This window comes from Prunus avium, chromosome 6 (genome assembly GCF_965620075.1).
Source record: "Prunus avium chromosome 6, drPruAviu1.hap1.1, whole genome shotgun sequence".
NCBI lineage: Eukaryota > Viridiplantae > Streptophyta > Magnoliopsida > Rosales > Rosaceae > Prunus > Prunus avium.
Genome location: NC_142289.1, coordinates 32602523 through 32620516, shown reverse-complemented (window position 1 = coordinate 32620516; position 17994 = coordinate 32602523). Strand labels below are relative to the sequence as shown.

The 17994-nt window shown below is 36.1% G+C and overlaps 3 protein-coding genes across 6 annotated transcripts; 1 reads left to right on the top strand and 2 right to left on the bottom strand.

Annotated features, from left to right (window-relative positions):
- Nucleotides 1–199: 199 nt before the first annotated feature.
- RIP5 (ROP interactive partner 5) lies at nt 200–6235 on the bottom strand. Of its 3 annotated transcripts, none has more exons than XM_021953480.2 (5): nt 6002–6235; nt 4687–4794; nt 3048–3237; nt 596–2290; nt 200–497 (listed from the first exon to the last, which is right to left on the bottom strand). In XM_021953480.2, exons 2-4 carry the CDS (start codon nt 4704–4706, stop codon nt 611–613), a joined length of 1890 nt encoding a protein of 629 aa, XP_021809172.1. In that variant the 5' UTR covers nt 4707–4794; nt 6002–6235; the 3' UTR covers nt 200–497; nt 596–610. The 3 variants fall into 3 exon arrangements, with proteins under 3 accessions (XP_021809172.1, XP_021809171.1, XP_021809173.1); XM_021953479.2 differs by having other exon boundaries at nt 5997–6234; XM_021953481.2 differs by lacking the exon at nt 6002–6235 and adding an exon at nt 5012–5454.
- Nucleotides 6236–9181: 2946 nt separating this feature from the next.
- LOC110752759 (tetraspanin-3) lies at nt 9182–12341 on the top strand. The gene is made up of 2 exons (XM_021953483.2): nt 9182–10036; nt 11819–12341. Exons 1-2 carry the CDS (start codon nt 9524–9526, stop codon nt 12161–12163), a joined length of 858 nt encoding a protein of 285 aa, XP_021809175.1. The 5' UTR covers nt 9182–9523; the 3' UTR covers nt 12164–12341.
- Nucleotides 11502–14395, bottom strand: LOC110752760 (tRNA-splicing endonuclease subunit Sen2-1). 2 transcript variants are annotated; one of them, XM_021953486.2, is made up of 2 exons: nt 13878–14395; nt 11502–13293 (listed from the first exon to the last, which is right to left on the bottom strand). In XM_021953486.2, the coding sequence occupies exon 2, from the start codon at nt 13285–13287 to the stop codon at nt 12547–12549; it is 741 nt and encodes a 246-aa protein (XP_021809178.1). In that variant the 5' UTR covers nt 13288–13293; nt 13878–14395; the 3' UTR covers nt 11502–12546. The 2 variants fall into 2 exon arrangements, with proteins under 2 accessions (XP_021809178.1, XP_021809176.1); XM_021953484.2 differs by having other exon boundaries at nt 13904–14395.
- Nucleotides 14396–17994: the final 3599 nt, after the last annotated feature.

The window sequence follows — 17994 nt, the reverse complement described above, 5'->3', positions numbered from 1 at the left end:
AAAAATTATGACATGAGGGACACTTAATTTGGGTAGGAAGTTTGAGCTTCTCTTGGGTTGAAGCCACATTAGTGGTAAGAATGCACCATGACACTTCAAATAAAGCAGAAAGAAAGGAACTTGGCACATCATCACTTTAATCAACTCAGATAATAATAAGGAGGAAATTTCCAATCAACAATTAACAAAGGAATTAAGCAAACAGCTCAATAAGGAGGGGAAGGAGCTAACCCAGATATTTTAATAAGTAAATAATGTCTCACATAACAGTAATATTTGTCCTTAACTAATACATACATATATACCTTCCACAACTCATGGCAGCAAAGCTCAATTTTTTCATATAGCAGAAAATTCATAATTATAAACTCTCTTCTGGGTTAAAGGGAATGAACCAAAATAATCTATGCATTGCTGCCGCTACACTAGTAATAGAAGCTTAGTAGATTGCCAACTTTAAACCAACTGGATTAGCTCTTCCCCCAAAACCATAACATCTGTCAGAAGAAAAATAAAAATGTAGTTAGATTATAAGTAATTGCAAGATGAAAAAACCTTAAAGTTGATGGATGTAAGCAAAAGTAAAAGTATCAACCTGTCCGGCGGCGTTTCATTTCTGCGGCTTCTTCCAAAAGACTCCAATCTTCTTTAGCATGTTCCCATTTTTCTTCTTCAGTAAATCATCATCCATATCTTCAGAGTATGGTGAGCCAAACTTCCCAGTAACATGATTAAAGCTGCTGTCCAAAGATGCAGTTCTGTCCATGAGCTTGCCATTATTTCCGGCTGAAAGCATGGCTGCAGCTGCTTCAGCAGCCTTCCTCCACTGGTCGGACTGCACTTTTAGCCTTCTCAGTTCTGCCTCCATTTCTGCATTGGCTGCTTGAGCTGCCTCCAGCTGTTCAGCCACCCTTGCTACCCTCTTGTTGCTCTTATCTGCCTCCTCCATCACAATCCCAAGCTTCGTGAGAGCCTCTCGCTCCGCGTACCTTGCTGCCTCTACTTCAGCCACTACCTCATTGTTTATTTTACTCTTGTCCATTTGGATTTTGTTGATTTCCAATCTCAGCATGTCATTCTCTTCAGATATAATCTGTAGTTCTGTTTCCTTATCCATCAAATGAGCCTTAAAATCTGCAACATGCCCTTTCAGTTCTTTCAATTCCTTTTCCAGTTCATACTCTCTCTGGCATGACAGGCTCTTCTCAAGTTGGGAATTCAGCCCCTCATTTTCCTCTGAAATGCATTGTAATTCAGTTTCCTTATCCATCAGGTGTGCCTTCAACTCTTCAATTTCAGCTTTGGTTTTCTTCAGTTCTGCCTGCAGTTCCCCCTCTCTCTGACTAGATGTAAATTTTATCTGCTCCACCAGTTCATTAGCACTTCTTAGCTGCACTGTGCTCTGAGTTTGTTCTTCATGGTATTTGGTCTCAGCGGTTTCAAGAGTAGATCTTAGCCGTTTTACTTCAGACTTCAAGGTGTGAAACTCTGCCTCAGTCTGGTTTGATTCCATATTCTCTCGCTTTTCTCCAAATTCCTGCTGAAGGTCATGGTCACCAGTCTGATTTTGCAAAACATTGCTGCTTGCAATAATTAGGTCAGCCTTGAGTTTGCTAACAAGTTCTTCTAGTAAATTTATATGCGCCTTTGACTGATCTAACTCTGAAGCAATGGAGTTGTAAGCTTCTGTTGATTTCATGCCATCTAACCTGAGTGCCTCCACTGTTGTCCTTGCAGATTCCAACTGCAGTAGGGTTTCACCAACCAGTGCTTGTGCGTGAGCTTCTGATTCCTTGCTGTCCTTTAATTGGTTCTTCATGTTCTCCAAAAGAGAAAGCGTTTCTGCCAAGTTTCCTTTCAAGCTTTGGAGCTCGGCATTTGCTGATTCTGCATGCTTTGTCTGCTCAGCCTCAGATGCAGCTAGTGATTCAAGTTGCCCCTTAAGCCTCTCAATCTCATCAATGGCAGATACCAAGGCAGTTGAGTCAACTGATTGCTGCTTCCGCACAGCCTCAAGCTCGACCTGCCATGCTCGATCTTTTTCTTGTGATATCTTGTGGAGCTTGATAACACGAGCTTCCTCAGAAAGAGAAAGCTCCGGAAGCTGCAGCTGGGATTCTTCGAGCTTCGAAGACAAGGACAGTAATTGCTTCTTGGACTCCTCGGCATCTTGCTGAGCTTTTTCCTTGCATGATTCGGAAGATTGCAACTGGTCCTTTGCTTTTTTCAGATCTTCCTGGAGCTGAGAAATCTGAGATTCCAATTCAGATATTCTACTAGGGCCCTTCTTCTGGGTCAAGAATATAGACGAATTTTTAGAACCTTTTCTACATCACATAACAAGTATACAATGTATGCAATACAAACATTTTTACTAGCAAATCTCACAGCTGTGACACATGAGGAAAAAGGTACCCAAGTAAGGATGGCATTGGAGCAAAGACAAGATGAAGAAAGACCTTTTATAACATGATGAAGAACTGAGCTAACAAAAACCATGAATATGTATTAATTGTAAAGGTAAGAATAACTGAAGAAACATGTTAAATGTTACATGTACTGTAATGGGCCTGCATTTATAGATTAGGCAGAACAGGGTTTTCTCTTCAGAAATGAGAAGCTTCTCTGCCGCCTCTACAACCAAAATGTTCCTTCTATATCATCATAATTTATGTTGGCGTATGACACTAAAAATTAATAAAGAAGAATGACACTAAAAATTAATAAAGAAGAAACAAAGGCCTCCAGCTTCAATATTTTTAAACAGAAAGGAAAAAAGTTAAAGAAAAATGTGATGCCTAAAAATATGTTGCCATTTCTCATAAAGTTATAAGAAAGAGAAAAAAATCCAACCAGAAAGCAAACTCATATAATTATGTCTATTCAAAATCCAAACAGGTTCTCTTGCAACTAAAGCATTTATGAAGCTTCTAGCACATAAAGTATAAAACCCCAGGTTTAGACTATCCTTACAGTACACTCTAGTGGTTATACAGCATTCTATATATTGTGAAACAGAAGGATCCATGGAATCCGTTCAAAACTACCTCAGGCAATGGACTTCTGGGTGATCTCCGCTCATTCACTTTTGGGCTTTTGTCTTTAGATATTCTTCTAGCTTGACTTGAAGTAGATGCAGAATCAGTCTCCAATGCAGTTGGCCTGAGTTGGCGAGCAACTCGAGGGGAGACCCTTTGAGGTGGAGAGACCCTTTGAGGCACTTCAGAGGAGCCACTCCTGATAGAAAATTAATAAATGAATCAAATGAAGATCAGGTCAACTATCACAATGTTCTGGGAATTCAAAAGGAATTCAAAATAGTAACTCTCAGAACGATGAACTTGTGCTTTATTTCATGAAAAACACAGGTTATGTACATTGCAAGATTTCATCCTAGAATACTGACATTTGACTTATATCCTACAGTGGCTGGTGGATAAATGGACATTGTGCAAACCTTGGCAACATATTTAGAACTTAGGAGCAAGTCTCTACCAAAATATTTAATGGAGGATAAAATAATAAAATGAGTAAAGTTGATACAATATTAAGAGGGATGCCATATTTACTGGAAAGAAACAACTTTCCCCGTATAGAACGTTTTGGGGGGCACTGTTTGCCGATTTACAGTATAACTAAGATCCATATTCCGTGCAACTAATATAATTCCACTTGACATGAACAGTTTGGTTGCTTAAAACAATTTACCAACATTTACAATATTCATATCATAAAACAATTTTATCCAGTTTTTATCCACTCTCAAACAAATGACCTAAAAAAATTTCAAACTTTCGAGAATCATAATTGTTGCAAGTCCACAATTCCAATCAGCTGCAGTAATGGAAAGATCCCACACAAACATAAAGTAGTATACGCACTGACACAAAGAAAACGACCAAGAAAATGTTTCCTGCAATGACCTTCAGTAATAAAAAGATTCCACATAACAAACACAGGCCAACACAGAAAATTACAAACAAATGCAACACAGTGATATAATCCTTCTCTTTTGTAAGCTAAGAAGTTGTACATAATGATGCTGATACCAACTAATGATAAAATTCCTTCCCCATATAATCAAATTGCCCAACCAATAAGTCCTCAATCTAATGTGCGCATGAGATTATGCAACTAAAGTCACTTAATTGGTTCATGGGGCCCATTACGTTCCTTTGATAGCTGCACTGGGTCTTGAGGGCAGCAGTATAGCTGCCAAGAGGCCCCAGCTTAACCTCAAAGGCAGAGGAGACGACAAGTTGCCAAATCTTTATTTTGATGCTGATATGATAGATAGATATTGCTACCAAGGCCCTTACCACAAAACCAGTCCACTACTATCAGCAGTGGACGTGCCACAAATAGATTGGTACGATGTTCCACAGAAATAGGACAAACTCGAAACCAGATGTAAAAAGTTGAGTTTATAAAAATTAAAGGAGAGGCTGCTCGCAATAAAGAAATATAAATGCATAAAAAAGAGCTAACAACAACGTCAATTTCTCGCAGCATCAGTTAGCACTTCTGGAAATGTATCCTTCACCATTATTAGTTTCATTAGATTATACAGCAATAACGAAAAGTATACAGCATTACCTGTTGCCTCAAAAAACAAAACAACCCCTCATACGAACAAGCTCCTCGGAGGAGAAGATACCAATCATAAAAGAGAGCAAGTGAAGTTACCTTGCTTTTGGGGTCTGCATATTCAACTGCCCTTTTCTAGGAACAAAGGTGAGAATGAGATTGAACTAATTTAAGCTTCACCACTTGAGTGCCTGCGACCCACACGACCTGAAACAGTTGAGATAAAATCACAAGGGTATCCAATGTTTTAATGTAAAAGAAATAAATGGGTTTCATGAAGGACATGTGCTCCTTATCATCACAAAGAAAGCCATTATAGCAAAGATGTGCCAAACATAAATTCAACGTTCCAAACCAAAAGATAAAAAATGGTATCTCAACAAACAAATTTAATGCTTGATACCACAGCCCCACAGGGTCTAACCATGATCAAGACCCATCATTGTAATCACAGCTAGCCGACCAAATTACAGAAATACCCCTTATCCTAACAAGGAACATAGTCAGCTAATTTCGCTCCCAAACGAGGGCAGTTTCGTATTAGGGAGAAAAAGTTCCCTCCACCAGTTCTGCCGTGAAATGAGGGCACCAGTTTAAAAATGGAAGAACACAAAATGGTTTTCTCAAAACTGCTCAAAGCTTTTTGGTAATGTATTATGTGAGTTGAAACCCCCCACAGATCAGCTTGTCTCTTGATTTTCGAAGAAAACACTATTTTCTCGGAAGGGTATCATTATTTTCCCTTGAAACAAACACACAGAAACAGATCTGGAGACAGCATAAACCCAAAAGAGATAAAATAAAATAAACCATGGAATCAGAATCTGCAGAATAAAGCAGGTAATGTAGCTGAAGAAATTGAATCAACGGCCTCTTTGGAAGAGGGAAAGGGAAAGTAGATTATATGGAACAACTTTTTGAGATTCGATTTTGCTTTTCAAAGTCTGCAAAAGACAAAAAGCCTGCAAATGCTGAAGCTCAAAGTCTGCAAATGCCAGAAAAGAAGAGCTGCATTGTATTGTATCACTTAGCAGAGGAACTTCTTTTTATATACTCACATTTCAGCCAAAAAGAAGTTCAAAAGAAACATCATTACCCTTGAGACTACAAAAAAAAGTTTTGAAAAAACTTTAAAAGATGAAAATAAACCAAAAACGGAACTAACCTTGTTTGGTTGCCAGGAAAATGTAGGAAAATAAAAGAAAAAGAAAACCCATTGGGACATCAGAAGCAAAATGCTTGAAAATGCATGGTAATGGGATAGTGCTGTTCTGTTTCCTCTGTATCCCCACATTTTCGCAGCAGACAACCAAGAGCAGAATATTTGGGAAAGTTCACAGAAAATTACAAAATAAAAACAAAAAACAAAAAACGAAAAAATGGAGACATAAAAAGAGAAATGGGTCAACCTTACTTGGTGAGCTTGTGGGAGATAATGAAGTATATTGTAAATGCACGAAGCAGAGTATGAGGAATGTCCTTCTTCCTCTTCGTCTTCTTCTTCTAATTTTTGTTGTTGCAGTTTTCGAGGCGCTCTCTGCAGTCTCTATATATGAGAAAGGCTTTGCTTTGTTTGTTCAGACTTCAGACTTTTGGAGAGTGGAGGAGTGGACTGTTGGAGGTGGAGCGGAGAGGCATGTACGCAGAAAAAACAGGGGAGGACTATTTGTCGTATATTAAAAAGGATCATAAAACTGAATTTAATTCGACTTTTACGTCCGAATTGGATATTATTATTATCATCCATCTCCTCACCTCAGTTTTTTTTTTCAAATTTCAATGACATGCCGAGAAATTGAAAAAAAAAAGAGAGCGGGTGAAGGAAAAATATAAAACATATATAGAATTAAAAACTATTTTTTTCGAATTTTTTAGCTCGACTTTATGCAATTTTACAAATTTTCATATTTGATTTTGGGCTCATTTGGAATTACTTTTCTCAAAAGCACTTATGCTTATAAGCTATGCTAAGTAAAAGCGCTTTTATTATAAAGATGTTGAAATTTTCTTAAGAAATAGAAATGCTTCCTAGAGAAGCACTTGGGAAAGCTTCTGGAAGAAGCGCATAGCAAGTGCTTCTCCAAAAAGCACTTCTAAATTTTTATATCAAACATTATCAAAAGCGTTTTTGGTTTTAACAGAAGCACTTCCAAACAGAAAAGTAGGGCTACATACTGCATTTTGCAAAGAAATATTTTCTAAATCAAGTATGGAAATTGGGTACCATGTGAAGTAAAGGATTGAATTGGTCATTTTCTATTTCTATTTATTTAAAATGTACTCTTTTTATTTGTTTATTTTAAATTTGGTGTTGGCAATGTGACTTTATTTATTTATTTCCCGGCATGATTATTGGCGCCCAGAGGGGCCTTGGGCTCTCCTGGTGTGGCCTAACAAGAAAGAAGGGTTGGTTGATCTTGGGCTTCCTTATCTGTTGTTGGGCCTTTCAACCTAGTGATTGTGGGGCTTATGGACCTTTTTATTACTTGGGCACCCAAATCCAATCTAATACGTACTGGATTGTGGATTTTCCGATCCAATTTAATCCGTATGGTTTAAGATCCGATCCAATTGATGTTGAATTATTGGATTAGATAGTCAGATTTAATAATACGAAAAAAATATTGAAATACGAAACAATTCTTGTCAAAATTAATGCAATAAAACATTTTAATAGATGGCACACGGGGTAGCACCATAGCGGAAAAGTGAGCCAAATTCTATCTTGAGGCAATTTAATATCTTACTCTCCCCTCCCCCTTTTCCTTCCCTAAAATAAAAAAAAATCATTTTAATGGATGCAAATGTAAAATAAAAAATGTATAGATAAATATATAGATAAGTTTGACCAAAAAGTCAGGTAGCACCGACTACTTGGTAGTTTCTAGGTACTATAATTTTTTTTTATGAAAACTTTCTTGGTACTTTCGGTTTTGCATATTCCAGATGTCATTCAAGAACGGCTATAACGTTCATTCTTTTGGGCCCCCTCCCCTTCTCTCTTGCATATTCCAATTTCCAAGTCTTTTAACTTTTTAATATTCTAGGTTCATAATCATGTAGCATTCATACCTTCTCCTTCTTTTCAGCCACTTGCTTGCTGCGTACGTTTTTTTTTGGGGGCCAGAACTTGCTGTGTACGTTAGGTGGACAAGTTGGCATCACTCTGACATGTGAAAAACAACCCTCCACATTTTTCGTTAATTATTTAGAGCTTGTTTGATAATCATTTTAATTTTAGTTTTTAGTTTTTAGTTTTTAGTTTTTGTGATAGAGTATAGAGGAAAATGAGTGTGAAAATGGAGGTGATGATATGAGATTGAGAGAAAGGATGAGAGGAGATGAATAACAAAAGTAAAAACAAAACCTTAAAATGTATTTGACTTTATCTTCAATCGACATGCAAGTAATGATGAATATCTTGTGCTGGAATCCACTAGTCTCTATCACAGCAGTATTTGGGGGATATTGGGAGCTTGCCATTTCTTTAGGTAGGTGTTTACACTTGAGGTTAAGCGATTTTGGGATATTTAAATGGTTATCATAATTTTTTGTTTTATACAAATGGTATTGAGAGAGGGCGATTTGACTACAGGACCTCAGATGTAGGGATAACTGCTCTTACAATATTGTAATTTTTGTTGTAATCAACTTGATATTGTTCACGGTCAATTGGGTCAATTTTAACGATGTTTTAATATATTGTCACAAAGAATCACATACTTAGGATCTATTGTTTGAAAGTGATTAAACAAATTGGAGGGAGAGTAGAAATGAGTAATGAAGTATGATTTCGAAGTAAGAAGCGTGTGATTTCAGAATAAGATGTGATAAGAGGCAGATAGACAATTTGAGTTTTGCAATTGGAGATTTAGGATTTGAAAGAGATGGGACAGAGGAGAGAGAGTTTCTAAATTATATATATACCTACTAGTCAAGTTATGCCATGTTTTCAAAATTGTAATTAACTAATTATGACAGTCATAGAACATTGCTTTTTGAAGAGTAAAAATCTAGTGGTCTTGGTACTTCTGAAAACCCAATCCAATCTCTACATGAGTTCATGCGAAATTCTATAGCCATATATGGACCCCTCAAATGAATCATGTGTAAAAATCCACATCTATAGTCCATATATGATACTCTCACTATAAAATGACCTGTGAGTTCATATATAGTGGAAATCAACCCCAATCTTGACCGTCCACGAATTCCGGGCTCACATGGACAGACAAACACTAGTTCCATAAATATTTATAAAGAAGCAAACTTTGAGCTTCATGCACACATGACATGCTTAAAATATCCTCAGTCTTTATATGATTACATAAAAAGTCATTATTATGTATTTTGAAATTCTTCCTTTTTGGCTGAATTAAATTGGAAGTCATTGTCAACAGCAGAAAACCCAATTGAATAAAACAAATTACAAATCAATATCTTCACACAGTAACAATATCTTGCCTGTCTACCCACATAGTCAACACAATAATTCCTCAATTGCACGTAATGATTTTCCCATTTTGCCCCCAATGGCCGCTTTTAAGTAACAAGACAAATTCAAAACATATGGCCAGTTATGTCAGATCAGATACACGTATCTCATTTCTCCACAGCGGTGGTAGTCTGTGATTGGCAGGAACAGTAATATATCTCATTTCTTACAGCGCGTGGTAGTCTGTGATTGGCGGAGAACAGTAAACAGTGCATAAGTTTTTCTGCATTTTTCACTCTCGAAACAACCAAAACCTCCATTCCCTATAAAATAACACCCACATCTCACTCAACCCCTAATCAAAACTCCAACTTTAAGTATCAGAACAGCAGCAACAGCAGAAAGCAGAAAGCGGAAAGCAGAGGAAGAAGAAGAAGCAAATCTTCAAATCTTCCAAGAAAAACAACAACAACTCAGAAAACGAAAAAAGAAACCAAGATCATGAGGTCCAGCAACCACTTGATTGGGCTACTAAATTTCGCCACTTTCCTCCTCTCAATCCCAATCCTTGGAGGGGGCATATGGCTGAGCGGCAGAGCCAACAACACAGACTGCCTCAAGTTCCTCCAATGGCCGCTCATCATCATCGGGGTCTCGATCATGGTGGTTTCCCTAGCTGGGTTTGCAGGAGCCTGCTATAGGAACACTTTCCTCATGTGGGTTTACCTGTTCGTCATGTTCTTCATCATAGCAGCTCTGATTGGCTTCATCATCTTCGCATATGCTGTCACAGACAAAGGATCAGGCAGGCCTCTGACGAACAAGGCATATATGGACTATTATCTGGGGGACTATTCCGGCTGGCTGGAGGAGCATGTAGCTAAAGACAGCAACTGGAGAAAGATTGCCTCTTGTGTTAGAGACTCCAAGGTTTGCCAGAAGATGGGGAGGACTGTGAATGGTGTGCCTCAGACTGCCGACATGTTTTTCAACAGAAAGCTCAGCTCTGTTCAGGTATGTACTTAAATTTGTTTTCATGTTTGTTTCATTTTATTTACAGCCATGGATTTTTTTTTCTTTATGAACAATAAGAAAAAAAAGAATTGGGTTTCATTAGGAATTTTATTTTGGGTTGTGTTCATATAGCACAACTTAATCTGATCACTTTAGTGCTTGGGTTTTGAATTAGGAATTTTTTGTCATGTTCTGATTTTTGTGGTTTAGACTTTAGAGGGCCGGGAAAGAACCCGGCATCCGAATTCACCCAATTTTCGTGAATTAGAGTAATTTAGAATATCGCTATTAAAAAAAAGTCGAAGAAGATTAATTTTTGGTTTAGTGGTAGATCTAGTTTAAGATTTGTTAGATTTTTCCTATTTGCTTAGGAAGGTTATGGCACATGGGTACAGGCAATATGACAAGCATGGGTGGGGTTTGAGGTAGGAGCCCTCCTTAATACGTGGTACTTGCACCAATGGAAAATTGCCTCTTGTTGGCCCTCTTTTGTTTTATTTATGTTTTCTTGATAATGACGGAAAACCCCACCAACATAGAACCAAAGTACTCCCACTTGTACACTGTACTTATCTAATTATGTGATTTCTTATTTTTTTTAAAAAGAAAATAAAATTGTCATATTCACAAAAGAATTGTAGAAAATTGATCAGTAATATGTGGTTAGAATACAAATTTTTCGCAAATTCATATCTCAAGTGCTATCTTTTCTTTTTCTTTTTTCTTTTTTCACAAAAAATAAAAATAAAATAAAATACCCTTATGGTTGTAAAGGGCACTGAAGTAACGGCACGATGGACCACAAGGGGCGGTGACCTAAATCGAGACAAAGCAGCTTTTTTTTTTTGGACGAAGAGAAAGAGATAATTCCAATAGTTATGCGGTGGATGAAATCCTTACTTATTACAAAACTTGTCAGAAATTTTAGTTTTATCTTAAATCAACGAAAATTAGAAGATACTTATTTAGAGATTTTTTAAAAAATACAAGTGATAGTCTGAACTACAAAAAGAGAAGTGTTATGGGAGTTCGAACGTAATAACTCATTGTCCACTCAACTTTGTAGGACTATAATCATCTTAGATTAATTTGTTTGCTCAATTAAGAAACGTAATCTCTTAGTAAACACTCATGACTTTAACTCTTTACCTTTTCCTATTTTCTCCCAATATTTTCATAATTTGTCATCAATATTAATGTTAACGGTCATCATATCACCCTTTACAATTAGCTAGGTTTTCTGTCGTTAGATCAAAATCTTTTGAATAAATATTTTTTCAGAAAGAATGTTGTCTTTTGGGAGCATTGGATTGGATGGTGGCCTTTTCTGCTTTATCGTAACAGATTTTCTTTTAGGTGGTATATCCCTTTCTCATTTTTGTCTGCTTTCCCTGTTAGAGATAGCAAGTAATGATCATTACAGGCTTGGAACAAACTTGGAACTCTTGCCCAAATCTTTTTTGGGTTCATTTTCCTATGTGTATTTTTCTTTGTCGACAAGTCTACATGATTGCTGTAAAGAACAAAAGTCCAAATTATAGGTGCGAAGAATTCAGTTTTCCAGATATTGATGCATGGCCTAACCCATGTTCCATACTTTCTTCACATGTTGGACCATCCATTTTAAAATCACTTGGGAAAGAAGAAACAATTTTTCTATGAAGCAGGTTGTGCAATTTCTATAGATTGACAGAACTGAGGGAAATGGGGGGCCTTAACTTGCCCACAAAGGGCAATGTATTTGTATTGATATGATGACTAAAATACCAATGTTGTTCACAGTCTGGCTGCTGCAAGCCCCCTACAGTATGTGGCTTTACTTATGTGAATGAGACGACTTGGGAAACTGGAGGAGGTATAACGGGAACCAATCCTGACTGCACACTGTGGAACAATGACCAACGACAACTATGCTATTCCTGTAACTCTTGCAAAGCTGGTGTTCTGGCCAGCATTAGGAAGAGCTGGAGGAAGGTCTCCGTGATCAACATTGTTGTATTAATCATCCTAGTTATCTTCTATGTGATTGGCTGTGCAGCATTCCGAAACAATCGTCGGATTGACAACGATGAACCCTATGGCGAGGCTCGGATGACAAAATCACAACCTAGTGCTTTCCAACTCTAGTTATAATGATAGAGAATCTGATACTTGGAAACTAAACTCTGTGAAAAATGTATCTTTAAGGTTTTGGGATTGCACTCGTAGGGCTTATTTGTATTAGACAAGCGAACATCATGACTTTGGCTTGATTTTTCATAAGTTGGCTGTATATGTGAATTATCGGCACCTTATTTTCTCTGTATTAATCATCTATCCACTTGAGAGAAGAAAAAAAGATGTCATTTTGCAACAAGGCAATAGATTTCAAGTTGAAAATGCAGAAAATCAACTCTGGATTGAAAATTCCCTAGATATGAAACAGAGTCATTTAACCTGCAACATGCTCATGGAATTTGTAAAATGAGAAATAGGATTCTATGCTATCACTGAGCTAGATCCACTTTCAACTATTGTGATACTTGTGATTCAACATCAACTGATGTATCATCCTCGCGGCCTTGTTCTGGAACCCATCTTGAAACCGTGCGCTCGTCAACCGTATAGTTCTCCAAACATGATGGGCAGGCAGCATCATGACCATTTTTACTAATACTAAGAACTAGCAGTGTCTTTACAACACCTAAACAAAGCCTTAAGGTGCCATGAATATCAGACCACACCCTCAATCGCCCATTTGCTTCACCATCTCCTTCTGATGACACAAGCACAGCATAATCAGAATGGACCAAATTCGGATGGTGACGGTAGGCAACAAAGTCTGCACCATATTTAAATCCAGGCCTTACAACCCAATTTTTCAGTCGAAGATGAGAATAAGCCTTGTAAAAATCAGGGAAAGCTGCTTTTTTGGATTTCATGTACTGCCAGAGCTCTTGAACATCCTTTGGGCGTTTATCTTCACCCACTATCTTGAGGCATTTGAGAGAATAGCATAGGAAAAATGCCTCTTCCATATCCAACTGAAACCACTGCTTATCCTTCTCGGCGTTAATAACATGGTTGCCAAAGTAGGCACGGCCAAGGAGATGAGCTTGTTCTTCTTCTGCAGCAAGAAGTACACTACACCCACACAAGATTCCTCGAGCCTCTGATTGGATTAGAGAAGACTGAAGCTGCAATACTATCTTTGACATGGGATCTGCAAGAGCTTTAGCTTCTGCGCCTTTCGCTTTCCATTTACGCGCCATTTAATCCTACAACAAGATCAAACAGTTAGAAATTAGAGCATACAACAGAAAGTACTGGTAACAAAAGAAACCCACCTTTTGTTTTCCTCAAGTCATATATGTGTTAGTAAATATTGAAGACATCTAGAGGATATCCAGAATCAATTTACAAGTAATGCTCAATGCACCAAACAATCACCCTAAATATCAACCTACAAAATAAGGATGCTGTGTTCTTAATTGAACCCATGCTACAATAATATCAATTTACCAAATATTATTGAAAAAAAAAAAAAAGAAACAGAGACAGAGACAGAGACTTAGAAGTGACAGTTTTTAGAATAGTGTTTCACCCTCAGCACAAAGAAGAAAAAAAAAATTCTGATAGAGTTTGGAATATTTATTAGATCTTCTATGCAATCAGAGTTTTTCACTAATATATTTTCTGGTTGTATCTTTTCAAGCCAAGAAGTCCCAAAATTATAAGCCAACAACAACAGGAAATTAGGCATTTATGTAAAATCAGAAATTAGACATTAATTGAATCCCTAAACCCCTAATTTCTGAATCAGGACATTAGAATGTAGAAACAGAATGAGAAGTTAAATTACAAGAAAAAGAAGAGTAGAAGAAGAACCGTTTGTGCAGCTGTGGAGCTATGGAGCGCCTGCAAGCTTGCAAGGTAGACAGAGGAGTGACTGAGGAGGATGGTGGAACTGTTTTAAACGCAGCCGTTTTGCCGCTTTGGCTTTCCCAAAGTTACGGAGAGAGATTTTGCAACAGAGATAAGGAAGGAGTTCAATTCCCCTGTTACCATTTTCCCTTTCTCTCTCTCTCTCTCTCTCTCTCTCTCTCTCTCTCTCTCTCCCACTTGATTCTGAATCCAGACCTATCTCCTTCCCCTGCTCTTCTGGCTTCTTCTTTGAAAGAGAGAGGGAGATCGAGCGTGAAGCAGAGAAATCAAGGGAGATGAAGTTTGGGGACAGAGGTAGAAAAAAGGAGATAGAGAGAAAGCGAAAAGGAGGCTTTGCCGGCGGCTGACGAGATTAGGTGGGTGGGAGTTTTGGTGGCCGGCGGATTTGGGGTTGCTGTGGGAGTTCGCTGTTGGGTCTTTTTTTATTCTTCAATTATTAGTTTTATTTACTAAAAATTAGAATATTTTAAGGGTATGGCCGGACGGCTATACTCTGTAAATATAATATTTTAAAGGTATAGCCGAACGGCCATACTCTACTCTATAAATAGAATATTTTAAAGGTATAGCCGCCGGCTATACTCGTTAAATAGAAAATTGTAACAGTATAGCCGCGCGGCTATAGTCTTTAAATAGAACATTTTTACGGTATAGCCGCGCGGCTATAGTCTTTAAATAAAATATTTTTACGGTAAAGCCGGTCGGCTATACTGTATAAATAATTTTAACAGTAGAGCCGCGCGGCTATAGTCTTTAAATAGAATATTTTAAGGTATAGCCGCGCGGCTATACGGTATAAATAATTTTGACAGTATAGCCGCTCGGCTATACCGTTTAAAAATCATACTATGACTTTCTTTTTTTTAATTACTTTAATGAATAGTTATGTTTTAATTATTATTTAATTAGTGAATAATTTGTATTTAAATATTTAATTAAAGAACAATTTTTTTTTAAAAAAGTACTATTTATTAAGTAATATAATTTATGAAGTTATTTAAAATAATTAATACTAATTATTCAATAAAGAAATAATAATTAAAAAATAATTACTAATGAAAGTAATTAAATAAAGTTAAGATATTATTTAATTATAGAAATTTTTTTTTAAAATATATTGACCTAAAGATACTAAATTTATTTTTATTTTTAAAAAAAATCTCTCTCGATGAAATTGCGTCGGCACAGGTCTAACCCGGCGAAACTCTGCCGTATTAAATCTCTCCCGACGACATTTCATCGATAAAGGTAAATTTCTTCGGGAGACCTCTAATTCGGCAAATATTCGCTAGCGTAGACATGTACTGACGAAATTTGGTCGGGAGAGGTGTTTTTACTTTTATTTTTTATATTTTTTATTTATAATAAATTTTAAAAATATAAATTAGTTTCTTTATTTTTGTTTTTTGGCAAATTTCCTTAATTTAATATATGTAATTAAGTATTATATTTTTTAAATTAATTTAATTAATAATTATGTTTTAATGATTATTTCTTTAGTGAATATTTAAATATTTTATTGATTTCATAAATTACTTAATAAATAGTAATTAATTATTTTAAATTATTTTGTGGACTTTATTTTTTATTTTTTTATATTAAATAATAATTAAAACATACTATATGTGAAGAATATAGCTGCGCGACTATATTGTTTAAATATTTGAATATATTTAAGGGCATCTAAATATGACAAAGGGCACCTAAAAAGATAAGCAACCTCTTTATATCATTGCTCATCGCATTCACAATCATGCTCCTTATTTTTTAGTTAAAATTTAGCTAAAAACACTAGAAATATATTTTAAGAGCTCCTTATAAAATTTCAACTCCAAACGTGCTTCTTTCTTTTTTTAGTTTAGCATAAATGCTCCCTCTTCATATAAAATAATAATAATAAATAGTTAGCATTATATAAACACCTAAAATAGCATTAATGTAAGACATCATTTAATTATAGGGAGCCACTAAGAGTCTTTTCTCTCGGTAAAGAAGATAAATGGGTGGGCACAGTCTGGTTCAATCTAGTTTTCCTCTTGAATTGGAACCGAAACTGGAACTTACACACGGTCCAATCAGATTTAGTTTTTATTGAAAGTGTCTAGAAAAATCTAATCAAACCAGACCTATTCTAGGATGTAGAAAAATAGGAAGAAGAGAAAAATATGTACAATAGATAAAATAAGAGAAAAAGAGGTAGAAGAGATAAAAATAAGAGAGAAAGAGGTGAAGAGATAAATAGGAAGAGAAATAGAAAGAGAGGCCCTAGAAAGAAATATGTGGAAGAAAGAGAAAGACAAAAGCACAACAATAACAGATATGGTTCACCAAAAAGAAAAAGAAAATGGGCTAGAGTAGTTATTTAGTTGGGAATAAATTGGAACTAAAACATTTGAGTATTAATTGGGCTAAAATATCTATATATTACTTGGGGTTACTAGTGTTATTTGAATATTAATTAGGTTTTCTAATAATTTATACCGATTTTTCCAATAGAAGAACCGTGATGATAACGATCCAAAACGGTTCAGTTTAGTTAAAATTTTGAGCATAGGTAGACTTTTTTTTTTGTCAACACGGTTTTGTTTTTCGATTTTTTTCAATTCGGTTAATTGGTTCATTAGTTCAAATGTCCACCCCTTTCTTGTAAAATTGCGGTTTGGGCTTTTTTATTTTTTATATTTTTATGTTTTTGAAAATTTTTATACAGGAAAGATTGATGGAGGGTACCATATTGCTTTTCTTTTGGTTTATGGACCAACGATGTTTATAATTACAAACTCATGCAAAGTAGTTATATGCTTACAAGTTAATATACACAACTGAACAATTTATCAAACAAGTAAAAGTATGAGTTTGTAATATTAATTGGTCAATGGGGGAAAAACAAGTTACGTAGGAAGAGAGGGGGTGAGTGAGAAGAGTGTTTATGTTGAATTGATACATTAAGAGCAAGTCCACCCCAAAGGGCTAAGGCAAGGCAAGGGGCCTTTTTTGGTTCCACCCCAAAAGGCTAGGGCAAGGGCAAATACTATTCATTGTACTTTATTTCCTATTTTTTTATACTTTAAACCATTAATTTTGGTTGCCACGTGTCCATAATTTTGGTTGCCACGTGTCCATAATTTTTTTATACGTTTGTTTTTAATTAAACTTTGTTTTCATTTGCAAATATTTATAATAAATATTCATATTATTTAATGCTTTCTTTATTGAATAAAAGGGAAACAATACAACAATTCTTCATACATACGGAAGGAGAAGAGTTTATATGAAAATTGGTGTGGAAAGTGAATGAAATTGATAGGTATTTATAGAGAAAAAATCCAGAATTTTTTGGTATTTTTTTGATTTTTTTTTGATTTTTTTTAACCAAAAAAAAAAATTGATTTGCTTCGCTGACGTCAGCATGACGTCAGCGCCTTCGGGCTGAAGCCCAGTCAAGATCTGCCCTTGGGCTTGCCCGGGCTGGTGGGACCCAGGGCTTGCCCCGGCTGCTTTTCCTGCGCTGGAGGTCCATTTCCTGCTGGGGGGGCCTGTTGCCCTGGCAAAAGGGCATGCGGTGGACTTGCTCTAAGCGTGCCTTAGAGATAAGACAAATGGTGAAAATAGCAACACTTTTATAACAAATACATATACATGTGGTGGTTGTATGCTATTATTTCAAATTTCACTTACCCGTTTGATAATCATTTCAATTTTAGCTTTTTGTTTTTATTTTTTGTGCTAGAGTATAAAGGAAAATGAGAGTGAGAATGGAAGTGATGAGATTGAGAGAGAGGATGAGAGGGGAGGATAAGAGGGAGGAGTAACAAAAGTGAAAACAAAATCTTGAAAGTGAAAACAATTTGAAAATAGATTTCAATTTTTAGTTTTTGTTTTCACTTTCGTTACTCCTCTCTCTCATCCTCTCCTCTCATCTTCCCCTCTCAATCTCATCTCCACTCTCATTCTCACTTCCATTCTCCCTATTTTTACTCAATACTTTAGCACAAAAAATGAAAACTAAAAACTAAAATTGAAATGGTTATCAA

Bases quoted from the DNA above. Each gene is read 5' to 3' on its own strand.
- RIP5 (XM_021953480.2), bottom strand. From the start codon at position 4,706: ATGCAGACCCCAAAAGCAAG. The intron at 3,238-4,686 runs GTAACTTCACTT...ATTTTCTATCAG, and splicing joins ATGCAGACCCCAAAAGCAAG to GAGTGGCTCCTCTGAAGTGC. The intron at 2,291-3,047 runs GTAGTTTTGAAC...TTCTTGACCCAG, and splicing joins CCAGAAGTCCATTGCCTGAG to AAGAAGGGCCCTAGTAGAAT.
- LOC110752759 (XM_021953483.2), top strand. From the start codon at position 9,524: ATGAGGTCCAGCAACCACTTGATTGGGCTACTAAATTTCGCCACTTTC. The intron at 10,037-11,818 runs GTATGTACTTAA...TGTTGTTCACAG, and splicing joins GAAAGCTCAGCTCTGTTCAG to TCTGGCTGCTGCAAGCCCCC.
- LOC110752760 (XM_021953486.2), bottom strand. From the start codon at position 13,287: ATGGCGCGTAAATGGAAAGCGAAAGGCGCAGAAGCTAAAGCTCTTGCA.